The 27,565-nt window shown below is 48.1% G+C and overlaps 1 protein-coding gene and 1 long non-coding RNA gene across 5 annotated transcripts in view; one reads left to right on the top strand and one right to left on the bottom strand.

The window, feature by feature from the left end:
• Positions 1-9,491, top strand: part of LOC133754338 (general transcription factor 3C polypeptide 1-like) — a 65,027-nt gene extending 55,536 nt beyond the window's left edge. Inside the window, exons 5-6 of one of the 4 annotated variants that reach the window (XM_062184800.1) lie at positions 297-380; positions 6,448-9,491. In XM_062184800.1, coding sequence (XP_062040784.1) covers positions 297-380; positions 6,448-6,502 — 139 coding nt within the window. In that variant the 3' untranslated portion in view covers positions 6,503-9,491. The remainder of the gene's footprint in view (positions 1-296; positions 381-6,447) is intronic. The other 3 variants (XM_062184802.1, XM_062184801.1, XM_062184803.1) reach the window with 3 other exon arrangements.
• Positions 6,256-27,565, bottom strand: part of LOC133754339 (uncharacterized) — a 49,172-nt gene continuing 27,862 nt past the window's right edge. Inside the window, exon 3 of the long non-coding RNA XR_009865210.1 lies at positions 6,256-7,020. This is a non-coding gene — a long non-coding RNA (uncharacterized LOC133754339). The remainder of the gene's footprint in view (positions 7,021-27,565) is intronic.

Raw genomic sequence — 27,565 nt, 5'->3', positions numbered from 1 at the left:
GCCTGGCCCAGGCCCCTGCTGTTGAGAGCATTTGGGGGAGTGGATGAGAGATTCCTCTCTCTCTGTCTCTCTCCTCTGCCTTTCAAATACATGAAATAAATAAATAGAGAAAGAGAGGGAAGAGAAGAGAGAGAGAGAGAGAGCTGACTCTGCCCCTGGCATGCACGAGCTGGAAGCCCTGGGGCGGGGTCTCCGTTCCTCCGACCTCTGTTTCTGCAGCTGTAAGGTGGGGAAATTCTCGTTGCAGCTATGGCTGCTTTGTGTGACAGTAGCCACTCATTGCTCTGGTTTCCCAGGCTGCTTTGCCCTTGGATTGGCCACTGGACCAGACTGACCAGTTGGGTACAAGAGGAAGAGATAGATGTCACTTCTGGGCTGGGGTGAGTGAGTCTGCAGCATCGCTTTCCTATCTGAGGGACTTTAAGCAATTCTTGGGAAATTGAATGTAAAGATAAGTTTATTATGGTGCAGAAAAAAAATTGAAATCCATGCATAGAGGGATCTCCAAAAAGTCCATGGGAAATGAGTATTATGAAAAAGCTCTGTGGGTTTCAACATCTTTGCACCAAAATAAATGTCTCTTGGAATTCCATTTCCCACCAACTTTTTGAGGAACCCGTGTGTGGCACAGCTAATGCTACGGAAAGGGCCTGGGTCCCTGAGACACTGAATGGAGGAGAGGCAGGCTGACGAGGCAGCTGACAAAGAAGCCTCCATGACGTGGAGCTGTTTCTCCCAGCAGCCAGTGCGAGCTACCCAAACACATACGGCAGTACTGCCTGCAGAGTTACTGTGGAACATGAAATGAGAAAGGCGGGGCTTCTACAGAAAATGCTTGCTAATGTCAGCTAGGCGGATGAATGTGTTGACTTGTGCAGTCCGCGTCGTGGGCCAGCCATGATGGTTAGCAGTGCTTGTGAAAGCCTACTTGGGGCTGCGCACTGCACCCAGTGCATACTGTAGTCAGATAGAAAGGACTCAATCATTCGCTCCACCAGTGTTTGTTAGACCCTGGTGTGCAGCAGGCATCGTGGTGCATGGTGGGGACGTGCCCAGCATTAGGGTGCCACAGGTTTAGTTACCCAGTCCAGCTCCCCGCTGATGCTCCAGGGAAAGCAGCAGAGGATGGCCCAAGTGCTTGGGGCTCTGTCACCCATGAGGAGACCATGATGGAGTTCTGGGCTCCTGGCTTTGGTCTGGCCCAGGCCTGACTGTTGTGGGTGTTTGGGGAGGGAACTGGCAGACAGAAGATCTTTCTTTGCCCGTCTGTCCGTCTCTCATCTCTATCTCCGCCTTTCAAATAAAAATGAAAATAAATAAGGCCTGGGGTTGTGGCACATTGGGGTAAGCTGCTGCTTGTGATGCCGGCAAGCTGTACTGGGCCCTAGCTACTCTCCTTTCGATCCAGTTGCCTGCCGTGTGCCTGGGAAGCAGGACATAGAGGCCCTAGTACCTGAGTTCTTGCAACCCACTCAGGAGACCAGGATGGAGCTCGTGGCTCCCAGCTTTGGCCTGGCTCAGCCCTGGCTGTTTGCAGCCATTTGGGGAGTGACCGAGCAGATGAAAGATCTCTCTGTCTGTTTCTCTGTCTGTGTCACTCTACCTTCCAAATAAGTAAACACATCTTATAAGATATACAACTGAAGATAGGAAAGAAGGGTTTAGAAAGTCAGTTCTTAACTCTTAAATTGTTTGCAAACTACTGAGAGATATATGAGGGAATTTTAAAAAGTTCATGGGACAAAAACTGGAATTAAAAATGTTTATTTTGGTGCAAAAAAGGTTTTGAAGCCTGTGCATAGTTTTTCCATAACACACATTTTCCATGAACTTTTTGAAGACCCCACGGGTACGGAGACACATAATTCAAATGCCGAGTGACAAGGGTCATGAAGCGGGGTCTTCAGCATCACGGAATCTGCCTGGGAGAATCAGGGAGGACTTCATGGAGGAGGGGGCTGTAGAGGTCAGCCTCGAAGGTTTGGGTAGGAATTGGGCACAGGGATGGATCCGTCTGATGGGAGGCGAGAGGTGCTTCAGTAGCTGGAGCCATGGGCAGCTGTAATGGGTGGAGTGACGTCCCTCTTGTCCACCGTGTCCATATCATAAACACCAGGAGTTGGCACCGTGTTGCTTGCCCGGGGTTGAGAGGGATGCTTTTCAGAGGTGACCACATGGAGGGGTTGAGATGGAGAGGCCGTCCCAGCTGATCCAAATGGGCTCCGTCCTTGTCTCATGGAGAACTTTCCCAGCTGTCATCAGAGCAAGAGGCGCATCTGTGAAGAAGAGAGATGGGCAGGGGTGGCTTCCAGAGGGGAGGCAGGAAGGCAAAGAATGGGGGTGGCCTGGGGCGGCCAGAAAGGGCAAGGAGGTGGCACGTGCCCTGGAGCGGCCATGTGGGAACAGGGTGGTGCTGAATCCTTGGTGCTGGCCAGTGAGGCGGTAGAGTTTGAAGATGCAAACTTTGTATTGGCAAAGCCATCACGTTGGTGACAAGTTGTTACAGTGGCAGTGGACAGCGGATACAGTGTCTGGTGGGGGAATGTCAGGAGCCCACCCTGGACAGGAGGGGCCCTGGGGGCATTCAGTCCACCACAGCCGAGGGCCTTGGGTTTCAGTAGGGGGCCCCGTCTTTTGTGTAGAGTTAGCATTCGGTATAACTATTCATATTCTGGGTTAATATTCTGAGAGAGAGAGCTGTCTTGTTCATTTTAATGAAGGTGAATCTTCCAAAAATTGAATGTACATTTCTGATTTAATTAATGGAAATTTAGGTTATTTCCAACCCTTTGCTATTAAAATCAGGCTGTGACGAATGATCTTGACCTTGTGTCATTATGCGCACGTGGCAGATGAATTCCAAGAAACGAAACTGCGGTGTCACAGAGAACAGGCACCTGTAGGAGTCTGTGTGTTAAGGCAGGAGCATCCCAGTGGGAAGGCAGGCGACTGGAGGCTCCCGGATGGAAGGTGGCACATCTCAGCTCTGCAGATGTTCCTGCCACTGATGGAGGCAGGGAGGCTGGTGAGAGGCTGGGGCCGTGGAGCTGGAGAGAGGTGAGTGTGTGTGCATGCGTGTGCGTGTGTGCATGCGTGTGTGTATGTGTGAGAGAAGGAGTGCGAGAGGGAAAGGGGCAAGGAGAGGCAGGAAGGTGTGCAGGACTGGCCGGCATGGGTGAGTGTAAGCTGATTTTCTGGTGTTGCCTTTATTCTAATCAGCACGAGAGCTGCTTCTTCAGTGGTGCTGGGTTAGAGCACCCATGGGGCTGGGTCCCACGTCTAGGTTCACCTGCCAGGCCTGAGTTCTACTCTCCATTCTGTTCCGTCTGGTCCTTTTGGCTCTGGCTGGGTTAGCTAAGGGACTTTGCTGCTTTCTGGAAGGAGGAAGAGATTGTGCTGTCACTGTCTCTAAGTGGGCGTGTCCAGTATTAGATTTCTTCTAAGGAACACGCTGTGACTGGCGTCTGCCCATCTGAGTTGTGCTGCTTGTGTGGTTTTTACATGAAGATGTTACAACCACGAAGCCTCCAATGGCTTAATTTTGGTAGTGTGTTGATGTAGGCTCCATGGTGTTTTTACACCATGAATTGTTTCTATTCTTTACTGAATTTGATCAGGATTCGGCTCCACAGACACATAAACCCCTTAGTCTTATGATAGTGGGTCATGGTTTAACGGTTGGTGGATGACTTGAGGGTGGACAGCTGATCTAATCATGGTGCCTGGGAAATGTTTAGGTGATTGGGGCTTACCCTGGGAGAAGGCAGTTCCCCCAAGAGGCTTGGTTATCGAAACCCTGTGTCTCTCTGCTTCCTGGCTTGCTGTTGGGTCCCTGTCTGCACAGACACCAGCTGAATGGGTCTGTCTGATCTTGTACTGTGAACCTCCAAAAACATAAGCTGAAATAAACCTTCTTCCTTCCTAAGGAGCACCTTGCAGGCATTTTAGTTCAAGTAATGGAAAGCTGACTCACGCCCCCTGGAGCCACCAGGATGTCAGTGTCAGCTGGTTTTTTAAGGGATGGCTCCTGCCTTCCTTATTCTCCTGTCAACAGCCACCTGTGCCTTGGGACCTGAATGGGGGCTCACTGGCTGTGCATTTTCCTGGAAGGCTCCCCGGGAGTGAGTCTCCCCCGAGAGGATCCCCTGTGCCTGTTTCGTCCCTTCCTCTCCCCGAGGACAGGCTGGGGACCAGTGCTGCTTGGGCTGCCTGGTGGTGCCTGTGCTTGGAGAGGCTACAGGAGGATCCTGAATAGAAAATAATACAATTTGAAGTGAGGAACTTTGGCTGCCAACTCCAGGGCAGCCGGCCAGAAGATTCTCTCTCTCTCTCTTCCTGTGTCTGTTTGGGATACTTGTAACTCTAAAAATATCCATGGCTGCTGTGTACACTCGGGCAGGCTGAGCACTGCACGACTCCAGGGAACGTCACTGGTAGAAACCTTGATGTGAGTTGTGCACCCGTGTGGAGTGGGGACCCTGCAAGCTCTTGGCTTGGAATGGAGCCCAGAAGCGGAGAACTCACCCAGCCCTAGCCTCGCCCAGACTTCGGCCATTTTTATGTCACCTTCAGAAATTAATTCCTGTTCTGCTAGGATTGTTTGGTTGTTGTTGCTCCCCATTGACTCATGTTTGCCTTACGTAAGGACGTTTGAGAGGGAAGCTTCATATCGCGATTTGAAGTGGAAAACCAGAACAAGTTGCCATCGAGTAAAGAAACATAGACACATGCATCTTGTGTGTGCGTGCATGTGCACGTGTGCACGTGTGTATGTAAAGCAGAGATGATCCTACCGAAGTCTAGCTGGCTATGTCGGCCTTTTCTCACCCCTGTTACAATGGGTGCGATGGTAGGGGCAGGCTGGCGCAGAGCTGCAGGTTCTCCTGGAAGTGACCTGCAGGGTTGGGAGGGACAGAACAGTGACTGGCACCCCAGGAAGGCAGTGAGCGTAACTGAACGCCAACAATCCCCCAGGATGATTCCCCCCTCTCCCAACAAGGCACCTGAGGAAACCCTGGCCCATCCCCATGCTCCGCATGGTGGTCCACGCCTTTCCTAGCCTTGCTCCCTTGGGAAGTTGAATGCCACCGAGAGGAGCTTTTCTGAGGCTGGGCTGTTCTTCGATTGCTTGGACAGGTCTGTCGGGTTTGGTGCTGCCTCCTGGGTCCAAGCAGAATCAATGGCTTCCTTTCTATAAACTCTGAAATAAAGCATGAGGGCCCTGGAGCTAGAGGGCCTGCCTCCATCACATACTATGTCTGTGCTCTCTAGTAAAATCCTTAACCTCCTCGCACCTCAGTTTCTCCTTTCGTGCAATGGGAATAATAATAGTAGGTCCTGCACCTGCTGTGAGAATTAGACCAGCGAATGCACATGGAACTCGGGAACAGCACTGGGTCCATGGTACGCTCTTGGTCTCGGCCACTATTAGCGTTTTTGTAGCCAGGAATTGTGGGGCCCTTACCCTAGATCACGAGACTCAGGACTTGGCTGCCAGCTTCAGCTTGATGCCTGACGGGTGAGCTCTGAACACGCAGGCCTCCCTGCTGTTTGGCTTCTCCACCAGAAATGAGGGCGGTGCCTAATGATCGCCACTCCCTCCACCACCTGTAGCAGAGCTGGGGCGGGGGTCCCCCAGGAAAAGAGCAGGGAGGCATTGCTGGCCGTCATCTCACAGCGTCGCCGGAGTAGATCTGAGAAGGACTAGACAAGGGCCCCCTCTGTCCTCTCTCCTTGTAATTGCAGAAAGTGCTTTCGCAGAGTGAGGCTGGACGGCTCGGGAGGGATCCCTGAGAGTGACAGAAAGGGGTGGAGAGGCGGGTGCTGGCCAAGACGCTGCCTCGGAGCCTCCCATGTTGGTGTCCAGCTTCTGAGTCCAGCTCCCTGCCCGTGTGCACCCTGGGAGGCAGCAGATGACGGCCCAAGCACTTGGGTCACTGCCACCCGCGAGGGAGACTCTGATGGAGCTGCAGGTCCCTGGCTTTAGCCTGGCCCAGCCCTGGCTGTTGTGACCATCTGGGGAGCAAATCAGCAGATGCAAGACCTCTCTCTGTCTCCCTCTCTCTCTCAGCCTTTCAAATAAATAAATAAATAAATGGTTTTTTAAAAAAGAGCAGAAATAAGACTGAGATATTGGAGAAAGAGATTTGCCTTGCTGTAACCAAACCCAACATATGGGTGGCATAAAAAAAATCACAATATCCTTTATTTATTATGCCTCCTTAAAAGACGATGATAATAATAGTCAATGCATACTGAGTCTTTACCATTTATTAAGTGTGAAGGGAACCCCAAAATCTTCATGGAAAATGGCATTAAAGGAGCAGATCATTTTGAAATCAGTGCATACAAGGGATCATGAGAAAGTTCACTGAAAATGCATATTATAAAAAAAAATTGTGTGTAGATTTCAATGCTTTTTTTTTTTTTTTTTTTGCACCAAAAAAGAGAAGAGAAACGAGCCCTACTGTCATCTGAGCCAGCAACAGTCCCCTTGGCTTAACTTCCCGGCGTGAGCCAACTGGAAGGGAGACACGGCCACACTCCCTCCAAGGCTTGGGACGGCGCCCGCGAGTACTCGCCAGACATTTGCCACCTGGAGTTTCAGGCGCCTCAGGAAGCATCCAGGAGTCTTCCTTCCATAGTCAACAGGGACCTGATGGACAACTCCACCCTGGAAGCGCAACTCAAAACAGCGTTGCAAGCCGAAGCCCTCCTGCTAGAACCAGCGACGCCACAGGCAACGAAATGCCACGGAAGACAGAACTCACTTTGAGAAGCGGGGTTAAATTCCAGCACGACGAGGGTGTCCGGGCCCTGCGGGGGACGTCCACCTGCCTCCCGGTCCTCAGGAGCATCCTTGTCCCCAGTGGACAGAGGGCAGTCACCTCCAGGACAGCCCTCGGGCTCAGGCTCGGGCTCAGAGGTGACGTCTTCTTCGATAGAGTCCTAGTCATTGCTGGGACAATCCCCCTGTCTCCTCTGTGCGTTTGCACTGAGTTCCAGGCTTCTTCTCAGCTCCTGCCAAAAGCCAGGAAGAGAGATGCACAGTGAGATAAGGCACTTGGCGGGCCGTTCTTCTGAAAGTCATTTGAACCAAAGATCTGTTTCCAGCGCACTCACCTTCCACAAGGTCAAAACCAAGAGCAGAGGAAAGCCAGCGACTCTCTGGCCAGAGCAGTGCTCACAGTACCAATGGCGGTGTTTGTATACCTGAGATGCTGTGTGTGTGTGTGTGTGTGTGTGAGAGAGAGAGAGAGAGAGAGAAAGAGGGATGACCCTTAGGCTTGGTAAAACAGACTGTCGGGGAGGGCTTTTGCATTTGGTACTCAGCTTATATCATTGCTTGAGACACCTCTATCCCCTATTGGAGTGCCTGGTTCGAGTCTCGGCTCCTCTGCTTCTGCTCCAGCTTCCTGGTACTGCACACCCTGGGAGGCAGCAGGTGATGGCTCAAGTACTTGGATCCCTGCCGCCCACACAGGAGACCCAGATGGAGTTCCAAGCTCCTGGATTTGGCCTGGCCCAGCCACAGGTGTGGTGAGCATCTGGGGGAGTGAACCAGTAGATGGAAGACCTCGCTGTGTCTTTCAAATAAAAGTGAAAATAACTAGATAAATGCATACTTAGAAACACAAACATACATACAAACATAAACTCATACAAAACAGATTGTGGAGACCTATCCTCAGATTCTCTAACTCAGTGGGGCCTGAGAATTTACATTTCTAAGAAGCCAATGATGCTCAGGCTGCTGGTCCCAGAAGCCAGCTCTGCAAATGAAATCCCAAGGGCCTCCAAACGACCCTGAAAGTGCAGCCGGTGAGACGCCGGCAGGGAGCTGCTGGTGGCTGTCCTGCCTCTAGCAGGGTGCGGCACAGCATCTAAATGTGAAATGTCAGAACATTTCCCACTTGACTGTAACTGCCTGCGGATTTTTTTTTTTTTTAACGATGCTTTTGTCTTCTTGGGATTATAGGCCAAGCGTTAATATTTTTACTTTAGAACTTAACTATTAACTGCTGGATAAAACAAATGTTTATGTTTCTTTTTTCTTCCTGAGACTGTAGGTCAGGCATTAAGAACTATACTTAGAGTGACCAGAAAAATGTAGCATCCAAACCAGGACATTTCTCTGAAAGGGGAAAAAAAGGCTTGGTTAAATTTGTGATGAGATGAAAGAGGATAAACTGAACAGCCAGGGAGAGCCAGTACGTGGAGTCAACCTAGCTCTACTAGCCCTATAGCCCTTGTCGTATCTATCATACTTCTGGAGAAATGAGAATCAATCGGTGAAGGCTTGATGATTGACCAATAAACCTTTATATTTATGGTAGGCTGAATAATGGCTCCTCAAAGATACTTAGATTCTAATCTCTAGAACTTGTCAGTCAGAGAAGGCTTAGGAGGAAGTGAACTCCATATAGAAAACCTGAAATATGTCAGGGAAATCATCCTAAAATGACTGCTTGATAGAAAGACAGACATTGGGGCCGGCACTGTGGTATAGTGGGGTAAAGCTGCTGCCTGCTGTGCCAGCCTCCCATATTGGTGCCGCTTTGAGTCCCGGCTGCTCCACTTCTGATCCAGCTCTCTGCTATGGCCTGGAAAGCAGTAGAAGATGGCCCAAGTGCTTGGACCCCTACACTCATGTGGGTGACCTAGATGAAGCTCCTGGCTCCTGGCTTCAGCTCTGCCCATCCCTGGCTGTTGTGGCCATCTGGGGAGTGAACCAGTGGATGGGAGACCTCCCTCCCTCTCCCCCCCACCCCTCTCTCTGCCTCTGCTTCTCTGTAACTCTACCTTTCAAACTAATTAGATAATTAATTGAAATACAGACATCAAAGGTGCCGCTGTTGAGGGCTCAGGTCTGGGGAACCGGAAACTGGGGGAGAGGGAACCCTGCTAGGCGGCAGCAAAGCCCTCACGGAACTGTGCCTGCAGTTACAGGCTAAGCACACTGGTAAGTGATGAGCCTGGAAATGGACTCAGCAGGTTTCCACGGAAGGTGTTGAAGTTGCTTCTACCAGCTGAGAGTAGGAGGCAAGAGCAGAGAGACTGGAGGAAGAGCTGCTAAGGGAAGAGGAACTAGGATTTGACAATTTGGGCGACTCTCAGCTGGTCCAGGCTGCAAAAAGATGTGATGATTAGGAGCTTCGCTGTCAGAAAGTGTGCTCTGGCAGAAAATCAAGTGGGTGGTGCACTACCTGTGGCTAGAATCCCAGGAGGGACCAAAGTTCAGAGTGTCCAAGTACATAGTGGGCTCTTTGTCCAAGAGATAGACGGGGCCCACCGATCTCCGTCAGATCACTCTTAGAGGATTCCCAATTAGGCTCACAGCAGACTTCTCATCAGAAACCCTACAAGCTAGAAGGGAATGGCGAGACATAGCCCAGGTACTAAGAGAGAAAAACTGCCAGCCCAGAATATTATATCCTGCAAAGCTCTCATTTGTGAATGAAGGTGAAATTAAGACTTTTCATAGCAAACAGAAACTGAAAGAATTTGTTGCCACTCATCCTGCCCTGCAAAAGATGCTTAAAGATGTGTTACACACAGAAACACAGAAACATGGTCACCAATATGAAAGAAGGTAAAGGAAGGAAACCTCACAGCAAAAGATCACAGGAAGCTCAATTTCTCTTTGACATAGAATAAACTCTGATGCTCTGTTAAAGCAATGTGTTAAAGTAATCTATTATGTTCTCTTGATGTCTGTTAAATTCTAATTGTTCAAAAACAGCTGAATTTTTATTAAGAGCTATGGGTTATTTAAATATGTGCTTTTTTCAAAAATTTGAATAATCACCTTGTAACAATGATCAAATTTGGTCTATGTTATGTCATGATTTTAAGAAATCTTATTTCAACCAGATATTTTGGATTTTGAGCCTTCTTGGCATTCTTGACAGGCATTCAAAAAATCAAAGTTTCAAACAATCTGGTCTCTAAAATTTCCAGTAAATGCTGGACTTTGGTTTTTCCAGTTTGGGCCCAACTGAAAAAATCGAAGGACCTATGTCTCTCATCTTATAGAGACACCAACTAATCAGTCTATTTGGAGTATATTAGAAGTACTGTCAAGATGTGATGTGGTACCAGACTTTAAGTTTCTATAATGGAAAATGCTATTAATACAAATGTTTGAGAATTAAAAAGTCTAATGATCTTGTGTTACTAAACATGATAGTTATCTTAATGAGAAAGCCCCAGAGGCTTAAAGGGTTAAATACTTGTAAAATCCTACAGGTGCTTTCAAAAATACTGTGAAGTAAGCAAGTGCCTCTTGGTGGTTGATGAGTTTATAATTTTAAACATGGCGACTTAAAGTCTTTTGTCATCCACAGTTATATATGATCTGCTGCTCATAAAACTAAAGCGTTGTTGGTTCTGTGTTTGCTGTCCTCCTATAGGTTCCTATGGACTTTTTCCAGCCACTTATATTGTATTCAGTACTTTGGGATGGCTCTATAAACAGATGAAGCCAATAATGTATTAACAGTACCAACTGAGAGAAAGTATGGTTAACTGAGGTTACTAAAAAGAAAAAGCAATTCAAATCAATTGGCAATCTACAAAAAGAGTTAAAGATTTTAAAAGCTATTATTAAAATTGATATATTGGTCTATTATGCTATATTATATGTGTGTACATATTGTATGTCCACATGGGGAAATTTTATTAAGAGTTTTATTTTAAATGGCTTATAGATAAGATTGTCCATAAATTTAAGCTGCTAAAATCAATCAAAGATACATTTTAATTTGTGGGACCTGAATCTGTGTATCATATGTTTTAGACTTGTTGGTAGAAACCTTAGAAAAACTACTACAGAACATGCCTGTGACTATAGACTTGTAGTTCAGGCCACCGAAGATTAGAGATGGGACACGGGCACTCCCTTGACTTGCATCGTCTGGTCTGCTTTAACACAAACCAGGAGGAAAAGAAAGCTCGGCATCAGAAGCAATGGGTGGCAGGCCTATTAATGGCTGATCTGTACAGTGATCTGCCCTCAAGGAGACCCAACAGGCCAGTCCACTGCAGTGGCTTTCAATGTGGTAAGCCTGGGCTTCAGCAGAAGTCAGCTTGTGAAGAGCCCTGGCAGCTCTGCCAAGAGTTGGATCACTGGAAATGGACCTGCCCTGGAGTCGAAGGATGCCCAGGTCAGAGCCACAGATCTTATTGGCTCTAAGCTGAAAAGCCCTTCACTCAGCCCAACTTCCAAAGGGACCACTGCAGCTGAGGGGATGGTCAAGTAGGGTCAGCAACATTGCAGGCAGAACTGTAAATTTCTTGTTAGAGATGCCACCTGCCTTTACCTGGCCAGCTCTCCTCCCAGGCCAGCCAAGTAATGAAAGTCAACAGAGTGCCTTCCCCTAGGAGGTTCACACCTCCCTTAGGATGTACCCCATGTGAAGAGATAGATAGGTCTGGGCCTCTGAACTTACAAGGCCTAAAGCCCACCAGATTATTATCAAGCCCCTTCCATCAGGTTCTATTTGCCTCTCAATCAGAAAACTTAATTGTAGCTTAGACAGCACCTTGCTTAGCTCCTCTAATAATGACTCTGTCCTTTGTTCTAGGCCCTGTCTAGTGCACTTGGGCCTCATTCCTTTGTAATCATAACCTCTACTCTACCACCAATGGCTCTACTCCCAACCTGTGTGTACTGATGGTCCTCTTCCCCACTTAATGCTGTATAATTGTTCAAACCTGGTAAATGCCACTCTTAGGATCATTGGTTACTATCCTCACTCTGTCTTTTCTGACCTTGTCTAAATATGATCAGAGTCGGCAAACTTGGAAGGCTTCCATAGCCTTGGCAACTCATGATGACAGCCTAGGATGGTTACTGGCACCATAAACTAGAGTGTCAATTTGTTGGGTCAACAACAGGAGCCACTGTGCACTTGCTCCTCATGTGGGATCTCTGTCTTTAATGTGCTGTACATTGTGATTTAATGTTATAACTAGTACTCAAACAGTATGTTTCATTTTGTGTTTCTATGTGGGTGCAAACTGTTGAAATCTTTATACTAAATTGATCTTCTGTATATAAAGAGAATTGAAAATGAATCTTGATGCAAATGGAAGGGGAGAGGGAACGGGAGAGGGGAGGGTTGCGGGTGGGAGGGAAGTTATGGGGGGGGGGAAGCCATTGTAATCCATAAGCTGTACACTGGAAATTTATATTCATTAAATAAAAGTTTAAAAAAAAATGCAAAAAAAAAAAAAAAAAAAGATGAGTACTCTATGCCCCCTCCGGATCCACTTCTGTATGTAGGGTATGAGAATTTACATTTTTAATAAGCAGCCCCAGCGATTCTGATATGGGTGGTCTGGAACTGTATTTTAAGAATCTCTAAGCTAGATAACAATAACTAAGGGCTTGATTTAGCAGATGTGCTGAGAACTTTGTGCCCAAAAGAGAATGATTATTCTTTTAAAATATCATAGAGGATTCATAAAAATGATCTGGTTGACCACAAACAAAACCTTAAGAAAGGGACCAGCGCTGTGGTGCAGTACATTAATCCTCCACCTGCAGTGCCAGCATCCCACGTGGGCACCAGTTCGGGTCCCGGCTGCTCCTCTTCCGATCCAACTCTCTGCTATGGCCTGGGAGAGCAGTAGAGGATGGTCTGAGAGCTTGGGCCCCTGCACCCGTGTGGGAGACCCGGAAGAAGCACCTGACTCCTGGCTTCAGAATGGCATAGCTCTGGCCATTGCAGCCATTTGGGGAGTGAACCAGTGGATGGAAGACCTTTCTCTCTGTCTCTGTCTCTATCTGTAACTCTACCTCTCAAATAAATAAATTGGTTAAAAAAAAAAAAAAAGCCTTAGTAAACTCCAGGAAGATACAAACAGGCCATTCTCTGATTACAATGTAGTAAAAATGAGAAATTAACACAAAAGGATAGTAAAAAATCAAACAAAAACTATTTACTGGGCCGGCGCCATGGCTCAGTAGGCTAATCCTCCGCCTTGTGGCGCCGGCACACCGGGTTCTAGTCCCGGTCGGGGTGCCAGATTCTGTCCCGGTTGCCCCTCTTCTAGGCCAGCTCTCTGCTGTGGCCAAGGAGTGCAGTGGAGGATGGCCCAAGTGCTTGGGCCCTGCACCCCATGGGAGACCAGGAGAAGCACCTGGCTCCTGCCTTTGGAACAGCGCGGTGCGCCGGCCATAGCGCGCCTACCGCGGCGGCCATTGGAGGGTGAACCAACGGCAAAAAGGAAGACCTTTCTCTCTGTCTCCCTGTACTGTCCACTCTGCCTGTCTAAAATAAATTTAAAAAAAAAAAGAATGAACATTATTCGAAAATCTGAAAATAACAAATGCTATAAATATAAATATCATTATTTAAAAAAAAAACTATTTACTTAGAATGTTTAGAAAAATTTCCCTAAACATGGATAAGAAAAACAAACCCTGAAGTCACAAACCAATTAGAAATAAAAGACAATGAAAGCACTACACAGTAAAATTTGTGAGGCAAGGACAAAGCTATACAAAGAGGAAAATGTATAACCTTAAAATTCATACGCTAGGAGACTGAAAATAAATATAATTTATGAACCAGGATTACAGGGGTGAGGGTGGAAAATCCTAAAATTAAAGCAGAAATTAAACCCGTATTTTACTCAGTTTTCCTCTGAGCCGTGTGAATATTGTTTAACAAGAAAGCATTTACATATTGAGTGTTATTTTAAAAAGGCTACAAAATGATGTGAAAATGCCTAAGAACTCTAAGTAGACTACACATGCAGGCCATAAAGAAGATGCTCCATTCTCACATCAGTTCAGAGGTCATTACGTCATAGAGTTTGTTAGGCAGTTTCACATTATTTTGTAGCCTTTTTTATAACATCTAATACAAAAGTATTAATAATATTCAAGGGACTGGTGTTGTGGCATAGCAGGTAAAGCTGCTGCCTGTGACACCGGCATCCCATATGGGCGCCGGTTCTAGTCCCGGCTGCTCCACTTCTGATCCAGCTCTCTGCTATGGCCTGGGAAAGCAGTAGAAGATGGCTCAAGTGCTTGGGCCCCTGCACCCACATGGGAGACCCGGAAGAAGCTCCTGGCTGCTGGCTTCAGATCAGTGCAGCTCCGGCCGTTGCAGTCATCTGGGGAGTGAACCAGCGGATGGAAGACCTCTCTCTCTCTCTCTCTCTCTCTCTCTCTCTCTCTCTCTCTCTCTCCCCCTCTCTCAAAATAAACAAATCTTTAAAAAAAAAAAACAGTCAAACAACTCAGAAGAAAACTGAGCAAAATACAGAAAGCTCTCTCCACCCTCTGGTCCACCAGATCCGGCCTTCTGTTTTTCCACACTTCATGACTTATCATCCGTTTATTCATGTGTCTATTGCTCTATCTCATGTCATTTCTGCTTTTACCTTACCCTCTCCTCCACCCTCAGCCTTGCAACTTGGCTCCTGAAGTCAAATGTTTAATGAAGACCAGAACGCGCTTAATCCTGCGGGGCTTGTATTTCTACATGGTGACAGCTGGCTACCACTGTCCTGCACAGCCCTCTCCACTGCCCACCAGACCATGCCCTGGGCCAGGTTTGTTACTTGTTACACACCTAACTGCTTTTTTTTTTTTTTTTAAGATTTTATTTATGTATTTGAGAGGTAGTTACAGAGAGAGAGGGAGAGAGGGAAAGACAGAGAGAAAGGTCTTCCATCTGCTAGTTCACTCCATTGCTAGTTCACTCCCCAGATGGCCACAATGGCCAGAGCTGAGCCGATCCGAAGCCAGGAGCCAGGAGCTTCTTCCAGGTCTCCCACGTGGGTGCAGGGGCCCAAGGACTCGGGCCATCTTCCACTGTTTTCCTAAACCATAGCAGAGAGCTGGATCGGAAGTGGAGCATCCGGGACTCGTATCAGCACCCGTATAGGATGCCGGCACTGCAGGCGGTGGCTTTACCCACTCGTGTGATTTAAAAGTCTTTTAGGGCAGACATTCCATCTAGCAATTCCGACCCCCACATCCCACATGGGAGGGCCTGGGTTTGTTGCCTGGTTCTGCTCCCCATTCCAGCTTCCAGCTAACAATACACACCCTGGGAGGCAGCAGCTAAGGACCGAGTACTTGGGTCCCTGGTCACCCACGTAGGAGACTCGGAATGAGTTCCCAGCAGCCAGCTTCAGCCTGGCACGGCCCTGGTTGTTGCCAGCATTTGGGGAATGCACCAGCAGATGGGAGATTTCTGTCTGTCTCCCTCTGTCTCTCAAGTAAATGAAATAAAATGCCTAAAACGGTTCTTTGAAATTATCATCATGTGCCCCAAATTCCAATATTTCAGAATCCAAAATGTATCTCTCAACTGACTCCTCTACCAGAAGCAGCACAAAAATCTTTGTCGTTTTACGGGTCCTGATTCATGGTTTGGCAAATACTGTCACTATAATTATAACATAGTGATGTGATGATTGAACTCGGCTTGTGTGGGCTGGCCAGGATGTCTAACCAACAACTCCCTCCCTCCCTCCCTCATTGATTCAATCAATCAACTATTCAATTCATTTGCTTAACAAAGATTTGCATACTCCCTCTATGCCAGGCACTTTTCTAGGGACCAGAAACACGGCAGCTCATCTCTGTTCTCTATAAAGCTTAGATCTGGATCGGGGAGGAATGTTTCAGGCCCTAAATGTATACCTTACAAATGACCTACAGAAATAGACCACAGGGTGCCGGCATGGGCATGGTGGTACAGTGAGTGAAGCCACCTCTTGCAGTGTTGGCATCCTATGTGGGCACTGGTTCGAGTCTGGCTGCTCTACTTCTGATCCAACTTTCTGCTATAGCCTAGGCAAGCAGTGGAAGATGGCACAAGTGCTTGGGTCCCTGCACTCATGTGGGGGACCTGGAAGAAGCTCCTGGCTTCTGGCTTCGGCCTGGCCCAGCCTGACTGTTGCAGCCATTTGGGGAATGAACCAGCATATGGAGGATTCTTTCTCTCTCTTTCTGCTCCTGCCTCTCCTGACTTTGAAATAAATAATCTTTTAAAGAAAATAGCTCTTGGGTGGGTAAGGGCTCCATGAACTATGATGTATCCTCTACTCTATGGCTATTATCATACAGGAATAGGGTTTTCCTTTAAACTTGACCCAGAATTTATGACTTCAGACCTGGCAGGCATAGGAAACATAACCTAACCTCCCAAAACCTCCAGAGGACTGTGTGACTTGGCCAAGGTCTCCAGGCTTGCTGAGTCTAGGCCACTTGCTGTCTACTCCCCCAGGTAGGAACTGCAAGTCCAATGCCTTCAGAAGATGTAAGGTGATATAAAACATCCAGGGGAGTGGTGGCGTGGAGACCAGGGACAACTTGAGACGCGTGCTCAGAATAAGTTTCCTAATTCGCAATAAAGCAGCACCAGCGATGAGCTCAGCTCCCCGCCAGGATGGCTTACAGGTCTGGGGGCTGAGGCTGGCCCTGTTAGTCCAGGTCCAGGTCTGAGCCCTGCCCTGTGGCCATACCCCCTCCCACTGAGCACTCATTTCTGTATTTCGGCATATCTTTTCCAAGCCCTAAGAATTTTTTAAAAATTTTAAAAAGGCTTTCCTACATGCCTCTATTTTCTCCGGATTATTTTCCCTCAAGTTTGAGCCATATTTTGAATGTGACCAAAGTTAAAAAAGAAAAAAAAATTAACTGACACATTAATGCCTTCACATGACACAACATTAATTTTTTTTAATTTATCTAAGTTTACCTTTTTTAATAGTAAAGACATAGATTAATTTTATATGAAAATGTCTCAGGAATATCTCAGGACTTTCTTGCCTTCTAGAATGTACAGTAAGGGTGGGTGTTTGCATTGTGGCTAGGATGCTGCCTGGTTCGTGTCCCACCTCCCCTGCTTCAGACCAGCTCCCTGCTCATGTGGACCCTGGGAAGCAGCAGACGACGGCTCAAGTACTTGGGTCCCTGCCACTTACAAAAGAGAATCAGATGGAGCTACAAGCTCCTAGCTTTGGCCTGGTTCATCCCTGGCTGTGGTAGGCATTTGGGGGAATGAACCAGTGGACAGAAGAACTCTATTTTTGTCTCACTCTTTCCATCTCTTTAACTTTCAAATAAAATTTAAATAAATAAGTAACTTTTAAAAAGATGTATTTATTTATTTGAAAGGCAGAGTTACAGATAGGGAGAGAGGGAGAGTCAGAGAGAGAAGTCTTTTCCATCTACTGGTTCATTCCCCAAATGGCCGCAATGGGCAGAGCTGGGCTGATGTAAAGCCAGGAGCAAGAGCTTCTTCTGGGTCACCCACACTGGGGCAGGGCCCAAGCACTTGGGCCATCTTCTACTGATTTCCCAGGCCACAGCAGAGTGCTGGATCAGAAGAAGATCAGCCAGGACTCGAACCGGCACCCATTTGGGATGCTAGCACCACAGATGGAGGCTTAACCTACTACACCACAGCACTAACCCAATAAGTAAATTTTAAAAGTTCTGTAGTTCCCCCATACATGGGCGATGTGTTCTAGGACCCCCAGTGGATCTCTTTAAACCACCAAACTCTATATATACTATATTTCTCCTTATACATACATACCCAAGATAAAGCATAATTTATAAATTAGGCACAAATAAGAGATTAATACAGCAACTAACAATCAAATAGAACAACTATAACCATATGCTGTAATAACAGTTCTATGAATGCGCTTTCTCTTGCATGTGCTATACCTCAATGGTCAATCTGATAACTGAGACAGCCCCCAAGGAGTAACAGATGGGCAGCACAGACAGCGTGGATGCGTGGACAAAGAGATGATCCCCACCCACCCACCAGGCGGGACAGAAGGGGACAGTGTGAGTTCTTGTCCCGCTACTCAGAACAGCATGCAACTGAAAACTGATGAACTGTTTATTTCTGGAATGTTCCATGTATTATTTTCACACCTCAGCTGACCTCAGATAACTGGAACCACGGAAAGTGAAACCACAGATAAGAGGGAAATTGCTGTAGCTTGAAGTCATTTAGTCTTTTCTTGATACTAATGGTCAGTGATTTGTGTAGAAGTTGACCTATAGTGAGACGTTGTCAACAGCAATTTTTTTTTCTTGTCTATGTTTTTCTGTGACTTCATCTCCCACCTGAATTTCCAGAAGTGTAGGATATGGTTCCAAAGAGCAGGGCAGACCCTGCCCCCAACCCTCCCCTGCGAACCTCTGTGGATCTGTGTTGTTTTCACACTTTTTAGTCATCCTAATTTGGCATGACGCAGAAGAGTTGTTAACTTTGATTTTTAAACATCTTTCTTCTGTAGTTCCCCAAATCCAAGCCACAGAGTTCAAAGTACTCGGAAAATGTTCCTTCCATGTGAGGTGTGCTCTAATCTTCAGGCTGCTGGATCAAAATCCCTGGCAGCTCTTTTGTCAAAAAATGTGTTACCTTTTAGACACCAATTCTGTTAGCTCAAAAACCAGCCTAAAATATGCAACATTAAAATTTTTATTTATTTTTATTTCATTTGAAGGCAGAGAGAGAGAGAGAGAGAGAGAGGGAGAGAGAGAGAGAGAGGCAGACACATAGAGATCTTCCATCCACTTGGGTTTACTCCCCAAGTGCCTATAAAAGCTGGGGTTGGGCCAGGCCACAGCCAGGAGCCAGGACCTCAATGTAGGTCTCCCCTGGGGGGTGGCAGGGATCACCATCCGGTGCCTCCCAGGTGCACACCAGCAGGAAGGTGGAACTGGATGTGGGGGCAGGACTGGAACCACAACTCTCTGGTAAGGGCTGTGGGGGTACCACGCAGTGTCTTAAGCACTGTGCCAAATGCCAGGCCCTAAGATCTCGTCTTTAGCAAACATCCCAAGTGGTGCCTGTGCGTGTCAGATCTTGAGGACCGCCGCTCTCCTTTCCTTCTAACCGTGGTTCTCGAACACTGCTGCAAAGCCAGACTCGTGGGAGGGACAGGACAGAGTCCCAATCAGAACCTCCAAGGGACAGGCCCGGCACGGTCGTGTTTTCCGTGATTGTTTTTTTGCTCTAGATTTGGAGCTGCTTGTGCCATTTCACGCACAGTTTGTAAGGAGCAATCCGGAGAGGTCCCATCTATCCTCGGCCCAGTTTCTTGTCAGGGTAATGTCTTGTAACAACAGTAGTACATCATCACAACTGGGAAACTGGCATTGATACACATTCCTAGTAGGTGGTTAAACTACGTCTCTCCTCTCACTTGCCTTGTGCCTCTGCTTCTACTGATATACCTCTTTTTTTTTTTTTTTTTTTTTTTTGACAGGCAGAGTGGATAGTGAGAGAGAGAGAGACAGAGAGAAAGGTCTTCCTTTTTGCCGTTGGTTCACCCTCCAATGGCTGCCGCAGCCAGCACACCGCTCTGATCCAAAGGCAGGAGCCAGGTGCTTTTCCTGGTCTCCCATGGGGTGCAGGGCCCAAGCACTTGGGCCATCCTCCACTGCACTCCCTGGCCACAGCAGAGAGCTGGCCTGGAAGAGGGGCAACCGGGACAGAATCCGGCACCCCGACCGGGACTAGAACCTGGTGTGCCGGCACCGCAAGGCGGAGGATTAGCCTGTTGAGCCATGGCGCCGGCCATATACCTCATTTCTTTAATCTGCTAGTGTTGTATTTAATTTTACTTATTTATTTGAGAGACAGAGAGAGAGAGATAGCCAGAAAGAGAAATCCCAAACAGTCCAGGGGCTGAAGCCAGAAGCCAAGAATTCAGTCCCATGTGGGTGGCCGGAACTCAGTCACCTGAGCCACCCTGGTGCCTCCCAAGGTCTGCATTAGCAGGAAGTTGAGTCCAGAGCAGAGCTGCGCCTCTTGGTGTTACAATACGGGATGCAGGCAGGCAACCTCACCTATGTCCTAACTGCTCTGCAAAATGCCTAACCTGCTTTTTTTTCCCTTTCTATTTTGAAACCATGTAAAAGCACAGAAAATTGATCATGATCGTATAATTAACACCCAGATACCCCTAGCCTGCGTTCGCCAATTACCATGTTGCCACATTCGTCCCCTGCTTTCCCCTCTTCCGTGTTATATACATAACCTTCATTCTGACCCATTGACGCATGGCTGCTGACCACACAACCCCTCATGCCTGCACTCTTCAGTGTCCCAAGCACAGGACATTCACTCGTCACAAGGCTACCGTTAGGCTTCGCCGACAGCCTGGGGGTCCCCTAGAAGCCCATGAGTTGAAGGCTTGGTCCCTAAAGCCTTAGGTAAATGGTCAACGGATTAAGGGGGGAGACTGGATACAATTCTGGAGTCCAAAGGTGGGTCTTCTAGGAGGTCCTTTGGGTGTGGCCTTGGGAGAGGCCTGGCTATCAGCTGACTTCAGCCTAGCTTCTCTTTCTCTTCCTCACTCCCCACAGGCTCCCCCCTCCATACGTGTCCCACCACTATCAGGTGCCACACTAATGAGGCCCTGAGATCTTGGACTGTGAATGGCCCAAACCGCAAGCTGAAGTGAGCTTTCTTCCTTCCCGAGTAGCTCCTCTCACGTCTCTAGGTTGTAGTAACAAAAGCTGAGTAATATAGCCATGGTACCATGAATGCATGCAGGAAATGTAATGTTGATGCAGTATCATTTTCAAGGCCTTGTGAATTTCGGGAAACCACCCTTCAGTGGAGCAATTCCTCTGACCACGTTGCAGGAGGGTGAACTCGCTGTACCTACCTTTCATCGGGTGCGGCCCCAAGCCTTTCTCAGGTCTCAGGCCACTGGTGTCTGCAAAGACCCCAGGCCAGTTGGTTTGTAAGCTGTCCTTCAACTTGGGTCTGTCTGGTTGTTTCCTCATCGGGTTTCATTTTTGAAAAACATTTTTCATCTACATTCTCAGCTACGGCTTCACTGGGGAGCTATTTGGCTAAGGAGAGGTTCCCTCTGTTATGGCTTAAACACTGTGAAGCCGGCGCCGTGGCTCAATAGGCTAATCCTCCTTCTTGCGGCGCCGGCACACCGGGTTCTAGTCCCAGTTGGGGTGCCGGATTCTGTCCCGGTTGCCCCTCTTCCAGGCCAGCTCTCTGCTGTGGCCCAGGAGTGCAGAGGAGTATGGCCCAAGTGCTTGGGCCCTGCACCCCATGGGAGACCAGGAGAAACACCTGGCTCCTGTCATCGGATCAGCGCAGTGCGCCGGCCGCAGCGGCCATTGGAGGGTGAACCAACGGCAAAGGAAGACCTTTCTCTCTGTCTCTCTCTCTCACTATCCACTCTGCCTGTCAAAAAAATAAATAAATAAAATAAAAAAATAAATAAAACACTGTGAAGCCTAACTGATGGATGGCTACCTCTGAGCACCTCACCCCCAGGCAGAAGATCGATAATATTCACAACAGACTGTGGCACAACCTCAAGCAAATGCAGGCCTGGGTCGTTCCAAGCCTGTCACTGCTCATTCCAAGGAACAGGGAATCGTGGTGCCCGGGGTTTCTCTGAGGCCTGAGTGAACAACATCACTTCTTCCTTCTTCAATTTTTTCAAACTGTAACATGGAGCCGGAGTTTCTTCTAGGTCTCCCATGTGGGTACAGGAACCCAAGTACCTGGGCCATCCCCCAATGCTGTCTCAGGCACATTAGCAGGGAGCTGGATCAGAAGTGGAGCAGCCAGGACATAACCGGCACCCACATGGGATGCCAGCGTGGCAGGCCAGCGGCTTAACCTGCTACGCCACGATGCTTGTCCTGATAGTTAGCATTTAACTCTCAGGTCTGATGTAGTGATGGATGGTACATCCTCAATGTGGTGCTTAGCACTCAGTACACGTTCATGTACTGTGAGCTCTTGCTCTCATTTTTAAAACCATCATGAAGAAAAGGCAACTGACAGGAGAAATTATTTGTAAACTATACAACTGATAAAGGATTAATAATCAGAGTATATAAAGAGATCAAGAAACTCAAAAACAATAAAGCAAACAACTCAGTTAAGAAATGGGGAAAGGACTTGAATAGGCATTTTTCAAAAGAGGAAATCCAAATGCCCAACAGACACATGAAAAAAAGGTTCAGGATCACAAACTATCAGGGAAATGCAAATCAAAACCACAATGAGGCTTCACCTCACCCCAGTCAGAATGACTTTCATACAGAAATCAACAAACAACAAATGCTGGTGAGGATGTCAGGAAAAAGGTACCCTAATCCACTGTTGGTGGGAATATAAACTGGTATAGCCACAATGGAAGACAGTATGGAGATAACTCAGAAATCTGAATATCAACCTACCATATGACCCAGCCATCCCACTCCTGGGAATTTATCCAAGGAAAATGAAATCAGCATATGAAAGAGTGATCTGTACCCCCATGTTAATTTCAGCTCAATTTGCAATAGCTAAGACATGGAATCAACCCGAATGCCTATCAATTGAAGATCAGATAAAGAAATTATGGGATATGTACACCATGGAATACTACACAATGGTTAAAAAAAAAAGAAATCCTGTCATTTGCAACAAAATGAATGCAACTGGAAAACATCATACTTAGTGAAATAAGCCAGTGCTAAAAGGACAAATTCCATCTCTTCTCCCTGATCTGTGATAACTAATGGAGCACCTAAAAGGTAATCTATAGAAATGAAATTGACACTTTGAGATGCAATGACTTTGTATAGCCTTTGTCTCAACTGTTAATGAACAGTTTTTTTCATACTATTTGTCGAACTCTTTACTTAGTACAGAGTTAACCGTATGTGCGTAAAGTTAATTGAAAATAGATCTTGGTGAGGCCGGCACTGTGGTATAAGCAGGTAAAGCTGCTGCCTGCAGCACCAGCATCCCACATGGGCACCAGTTTGAGTCCTGGCTGCTCCACTTCCAATCCAGCTCCCTGCTAATATGCCCGAGAAAGCAGCAGAGGATGGCCCAAGTCCTTGGACCCCTGCACTCACATGGGAGACTGGGAAGCAGCTCCTGGCTCCTGGCTTCTGCTAGCCCAGCCCTGCCCTGCTCCTTGAGGCCATTTGGAGAGTGAACCAATGGATGGAAGATTCTTTGTCTCACCTCTCTCTCTCTCTCTCTCTCTCTCTCTCTGTAACTCTGCCTTTCAAATAAATAAATAAATCTTTTTAAAAAGAAAACAAATCTTAGTAAAAAATAAGAATGGGAATAGTAGAGTGAGGAGGAAGAAAGGTGGGAGTGTTGGTTGGGAGGGTGGGTATGGTTGGAAGGATCACCATGTTCCTAAAGTTGTATTTATGAAATGCATGAAGTTTGTATTCTTTAAATCAAAAGTTTCTGGGGGGAAAAAAACATTGCCAAAAAAAAATTCATGTGTTTTAAGTCTTCTGGTGGGCAGGCCAGAGTTTTTTCTGTTAGAGCCAAATCCTTTTGTTAATCTATGTGGTTGTCACAGAAGCTCTCGTGGGGCCCATCTTCTGCCCCAGCAGCTTGGCTATGGGAGAAGTGCTGGCAACTTCCTGCTTAGGGTGCTGGGACTCCACCTTACCATTACACCCTGAGAAGTTAAAAGGATTCTTTCTCTGTACTGCTGGGAGGGTCAGGCCCTTGTAGGTTCAGAAGGGAGAAATTAAAGTCACAGGGTGTGGTGCCATAGAGACAAGCACAGAGACCTAGGCATGGTAGAAGCAGCCTACAGTCCTGAAGATATGAGGGAGGTATCATTCTTCTTTTGGGGCCCCTGCCTCCCCTCTCTGTCTCCTCACCCTCTGCTCTCACTCCCAAAGGTGAACTGATTGCACTCTTGCTGTCCCGGCGCCACTGCAGGCACAGCCAATACCAACACCAGGATTCAAACTCATGCTACCAACTCCCAAAACAGCGCTCTGACCCAATGAACTGCATGATGGTTGGGGGAGTGCTGGCATGGAAAGATAGCTATGGGATGTTGTCAAGTAAATAAAGTACAATCATCAAATGGCATGGATAGTACAATCCCTTTATATTATGGTAATATTTTTTTTTTTTACAAAGGTACCCAGTTAAGGGTTATTACATGGTAGTCCCAAATGGCAGAAGTATCCAAGCAATGGAACTGCCTTAAAAGTGGTCCCTCAGGGGTAGGTGTCCCGCACAGTGGTTAAGCTGCTGCTTGGGATGCCCACATCCCATATCAGAGTCCTGGGTTCGAGTCCTGACTCTGCTTTTGATTCCAGCTTCCTGCTCATGTGCACCCTGGAAGGCAGTGGTGATGACTCAAGTACCTCAATCCCTGACACCCACCTGGGAAACCCAGGTGGGAGTTCTGGGATCCTGGATTCAGCTTGGCCCAGCTCTGGCTGTTGTAGACATTTGGAAAGCAAACCTGTGAATGGAAGATCTCTTTGTCTCCGCCTTTCAAATCAAACTAAATAGATAGATGAATAAATACAATATTATGAAAAAGCAATCCCGCATTTTTCAAGAATCACTGTTGAAATGGATGAAGGACAACTGCAGAGATTTGCTACAGGGCCCTGTGGGGTGGGGTGCGCTGATCACAGGGGACAGATGCTTGGCCCTGAGAGCTGTATGCATCTGTAATGACGTTGAATGGTGATCGTGGGAAGACCCCTGGGCCGCCAGCTCCAGAACCCACACGATGGGAACAGACTCCTGAAGGTTTCCAGGAGACGTCCATGGGATGGGGGTCACACCTTCCCCTTATTTCTCTTGCTCTTGGATAACTCCACTGGGGGAACATCAGGGGACCGGGACATCCCTGGTTGACTTTCCTTAGGTGCAAGGACACCTTTCATTTTTAGTCTGGAGGGTTTAAACCAGCTGACTCACAGTGAGTGAGAGCCCCACATCATCCCAGCCCTCAAGCCCTGTGCAACCTGATCCATGCCTGCTTCCCTGGCCGCACCTCCTCTTCCTCACCGTGCCCCCGCTCTGTAACCACGCTGGCCTCCTTGCCAGCGTTCCACCTCGGGCCTCTGCACCTGCTCCTCCAGGGGCCTGGATGCTCTGCTCTGCGTGGCTCACTCTCTCCCTTCTTATGGTCTCTACCACGATATCACCTCAGCTCTCTTTCTTAGAAGTCCCCACCACCTCCTGATCTATACTCATTTACCATCTTTTTATAATTCTTTTATTTTGAAAGGCAGAGACCCAGAAGATATGGACATACAACACACACACACACACACACACCAATGCCCACAACAGCTGGGGCTGAGCCAGGCCAAAGAAGCCAGGAGCCAGGAACTCCACCTGGATCTTCCACATGGGTGGCAGGGACCCAACTACTTGAGTCCTCACCTGCTCCCTTGCCTTCCAGGGTGCTCGACAGCAGAAAGCTAGAATCAGGAACAGAGCTTGAACTCAAGACCAGGCACTCTGCTGTGGGATGCAGGTGTCAAGTGGCATTTTTTTTTTTTTGAAGTTTTATTTTATTTATTTGAAAGAGTTACAAAGAAAGGCAAAGCCAGAGAGAGAGAGGGTTCTTCCATCTGCTGGTTTACTCCCCAAATGACCGCAACAGTCAGAGCTGCACTGATCTGAAGCTAGGAACCAGGAGCTTCTTCCGGGCCTCCCATGTGGGTGCAGGGGCCCAAGCACTTGGGCCGTCTTCTGCTTTCCCAGGCCATAGCAGAGAGCTGGATCAGAAGTGGAGCAGCCAGGACTCGAACCAGTGCCCATATGGGATGCCGGCACTGCAGGCAGTGGCTTTACCCACTATGCCACAGTGCCAGCCCCTCCTAAGTGGCATTTTAACAGCTGTACCAGATGCCTGCCCCATCATCCGTCTTATCTGCAGTGTTGAGAACTTGGTGGTGGGGACTGCGGCACACCGGGGAACACACACCTGTCCAAGGGGACACCCGCTCCCCAGCCCCACTCATTGCTATCGTAGAAGAAAGTGGCTCCTAAGCCTTCTGATTTTTCAGCGCAAGCCCCTGGCTCAGGCTTTCACACAGCATCTCCTGAGTCTTAAATGTCAGCTAGGAAATCACATCTTTGAAAAGCACCGTGCAGGTCGGCGGGGTGGAGGCCAGGAGAACATGTCTGCAGCACACAGGTTTGTGAACGCACAGCCACGGGGAAATTGAAGTTCACGGAGGGTCTGATTGAAGGCAAAGAGGCCGGTGTGTTTCAACAGCGAGGGTCGGAAGACAAGTACCTCCGCGGACACGCATTTCCTATTGCTCCATTGTGGGCTGCGCTTGCAAACAGTGAGAGGCGGCTGAGTGTGTGTGCCCACGCTTTCTTTTTCTTTCCCTATTCCATCTGCATCCCTGAAGGCTTCTGCCATCCCCGGAAAACTAGTGCTGCCATTTGCCTCTTTTATTTAGCAGGAAATTTCCAAGGGGAAATGGACTGTGAAGCCTTAAGGAGAGCCCCCTCAAGATGGGGTTTTTGGAAAAAGGGAGAGAAAGAAATACAATCAAGCACTCACAGGGAAGAAAATGAAATGCTGGCAGAGCAGCAGCCATGCCAATTCTGAGCAGGTGCACAGAGGAACACTAACGGAACCCAGGAGCAGGTGAGGGAGCCTTATGGGGCAGGGAGCTTGGGAGCTTGCGTAGGAGGGACTGCGGGCTCACCGCACAGCAGGTGCTGGATGCCTGGCCGACGGCAGACTGCTACAGCCCCTTGTCTGCAGGGCACACACGCATACTGGGGCATGGACGCGAGGCCGGCCCTGCGGCAGGTGCAACGTGGCTGAGGATCAGCCTCCCCAACAGACGAAGGCAAATGCACGGCTCCGTTTGCTCACTCTGATTCTGAGCAGAGGACAAAAGCATACTGTGTGTGTGTGCATGTGTGTGTTGTGTGGCCGGAGTTTTCAAGTCGACGAAGACCACAGCTTTTCCTACTGCTCAATTCCCGTTTCACCGGTGGGCCAGAGAAACAAGGACACGGAGTCGTTCCACAGGCAAGGACAAGGACTCTTTGTTTTTGAGGAAGACAAAAATTTGCAATTTACTCCCAGCCCCCTGGGACCCCCCACGTGGAACAACAAGGTGAGGCCCGCTTCTCGCCTGGCCCTCCATCATCAGCAGACACGGCAGTGCAGACACGCCACGGAAAGCAGACACATGTTCCCTGGACCACAGGCCACTCGCCTGGATGCCCACTTTCATTCTGTAAAAGCAGTTTGGGGGCATGGAAGCGCCGGGCGGAAGTGAGGCTTGGGCCCTGTGGTGAGGCTGTGCAATCTGCCCATTGCCCAGGGGCCAGCTTACCAACTTGACCATCACTTGCCATCTCTGGAGAATTCCACCTGTGCGTAACCAGGTAGACAATCTACTCACATACTCTTGACTATAAAAGCAATGCTCTCGGGGTAAATGCCAGGTAACCATCCTCAGGCACCCCCTCACCTCATTCCACATCCCATTGCTCTCCTATGCCTGCTCCCCAAATAAGCCCAGCCTCACACCCACTACACTTGCTGTTCCCTCTGCCTGGAATGCTTTTCCCATTGCTGCTTCCCAAGCTGCGCCTGCTTACCCATCACCATTCAGCTGAAATGTCATACCTAGGAGAGGCCCTCCTTCCCTCTCTCCCATACCATCTTACTGTCCTACCTTCCTGAGAATACATCAGTACCTGAAATGATCTCACTGCTTGTTCCTTTGGTTTTCTTTATGGTCTGTCTCCCGTTTGGAGAATAATAATGTAAG

This window comes from Lepus europaeus (genome assembly GCF_033115175.1).
Source record: "Lepus europaeus isolate LE1 chromosome 21 unlocalized genomic scaffold, mLepTim1.pri SUPER_21_unloc_4, whole genome shotgun sequence".
Taxonomy (NCBI): domain Eukaryota; kingdom Metazoa; phylum Chordata; class Mammalia; order Lagomorpha; family Leporidae; genus Lepus; species Lepus europaeus.
Note: the sequence above shows the minus strand (reverse complement) of the source record. Positions and strands in the feature narration are given on the sequence as shown.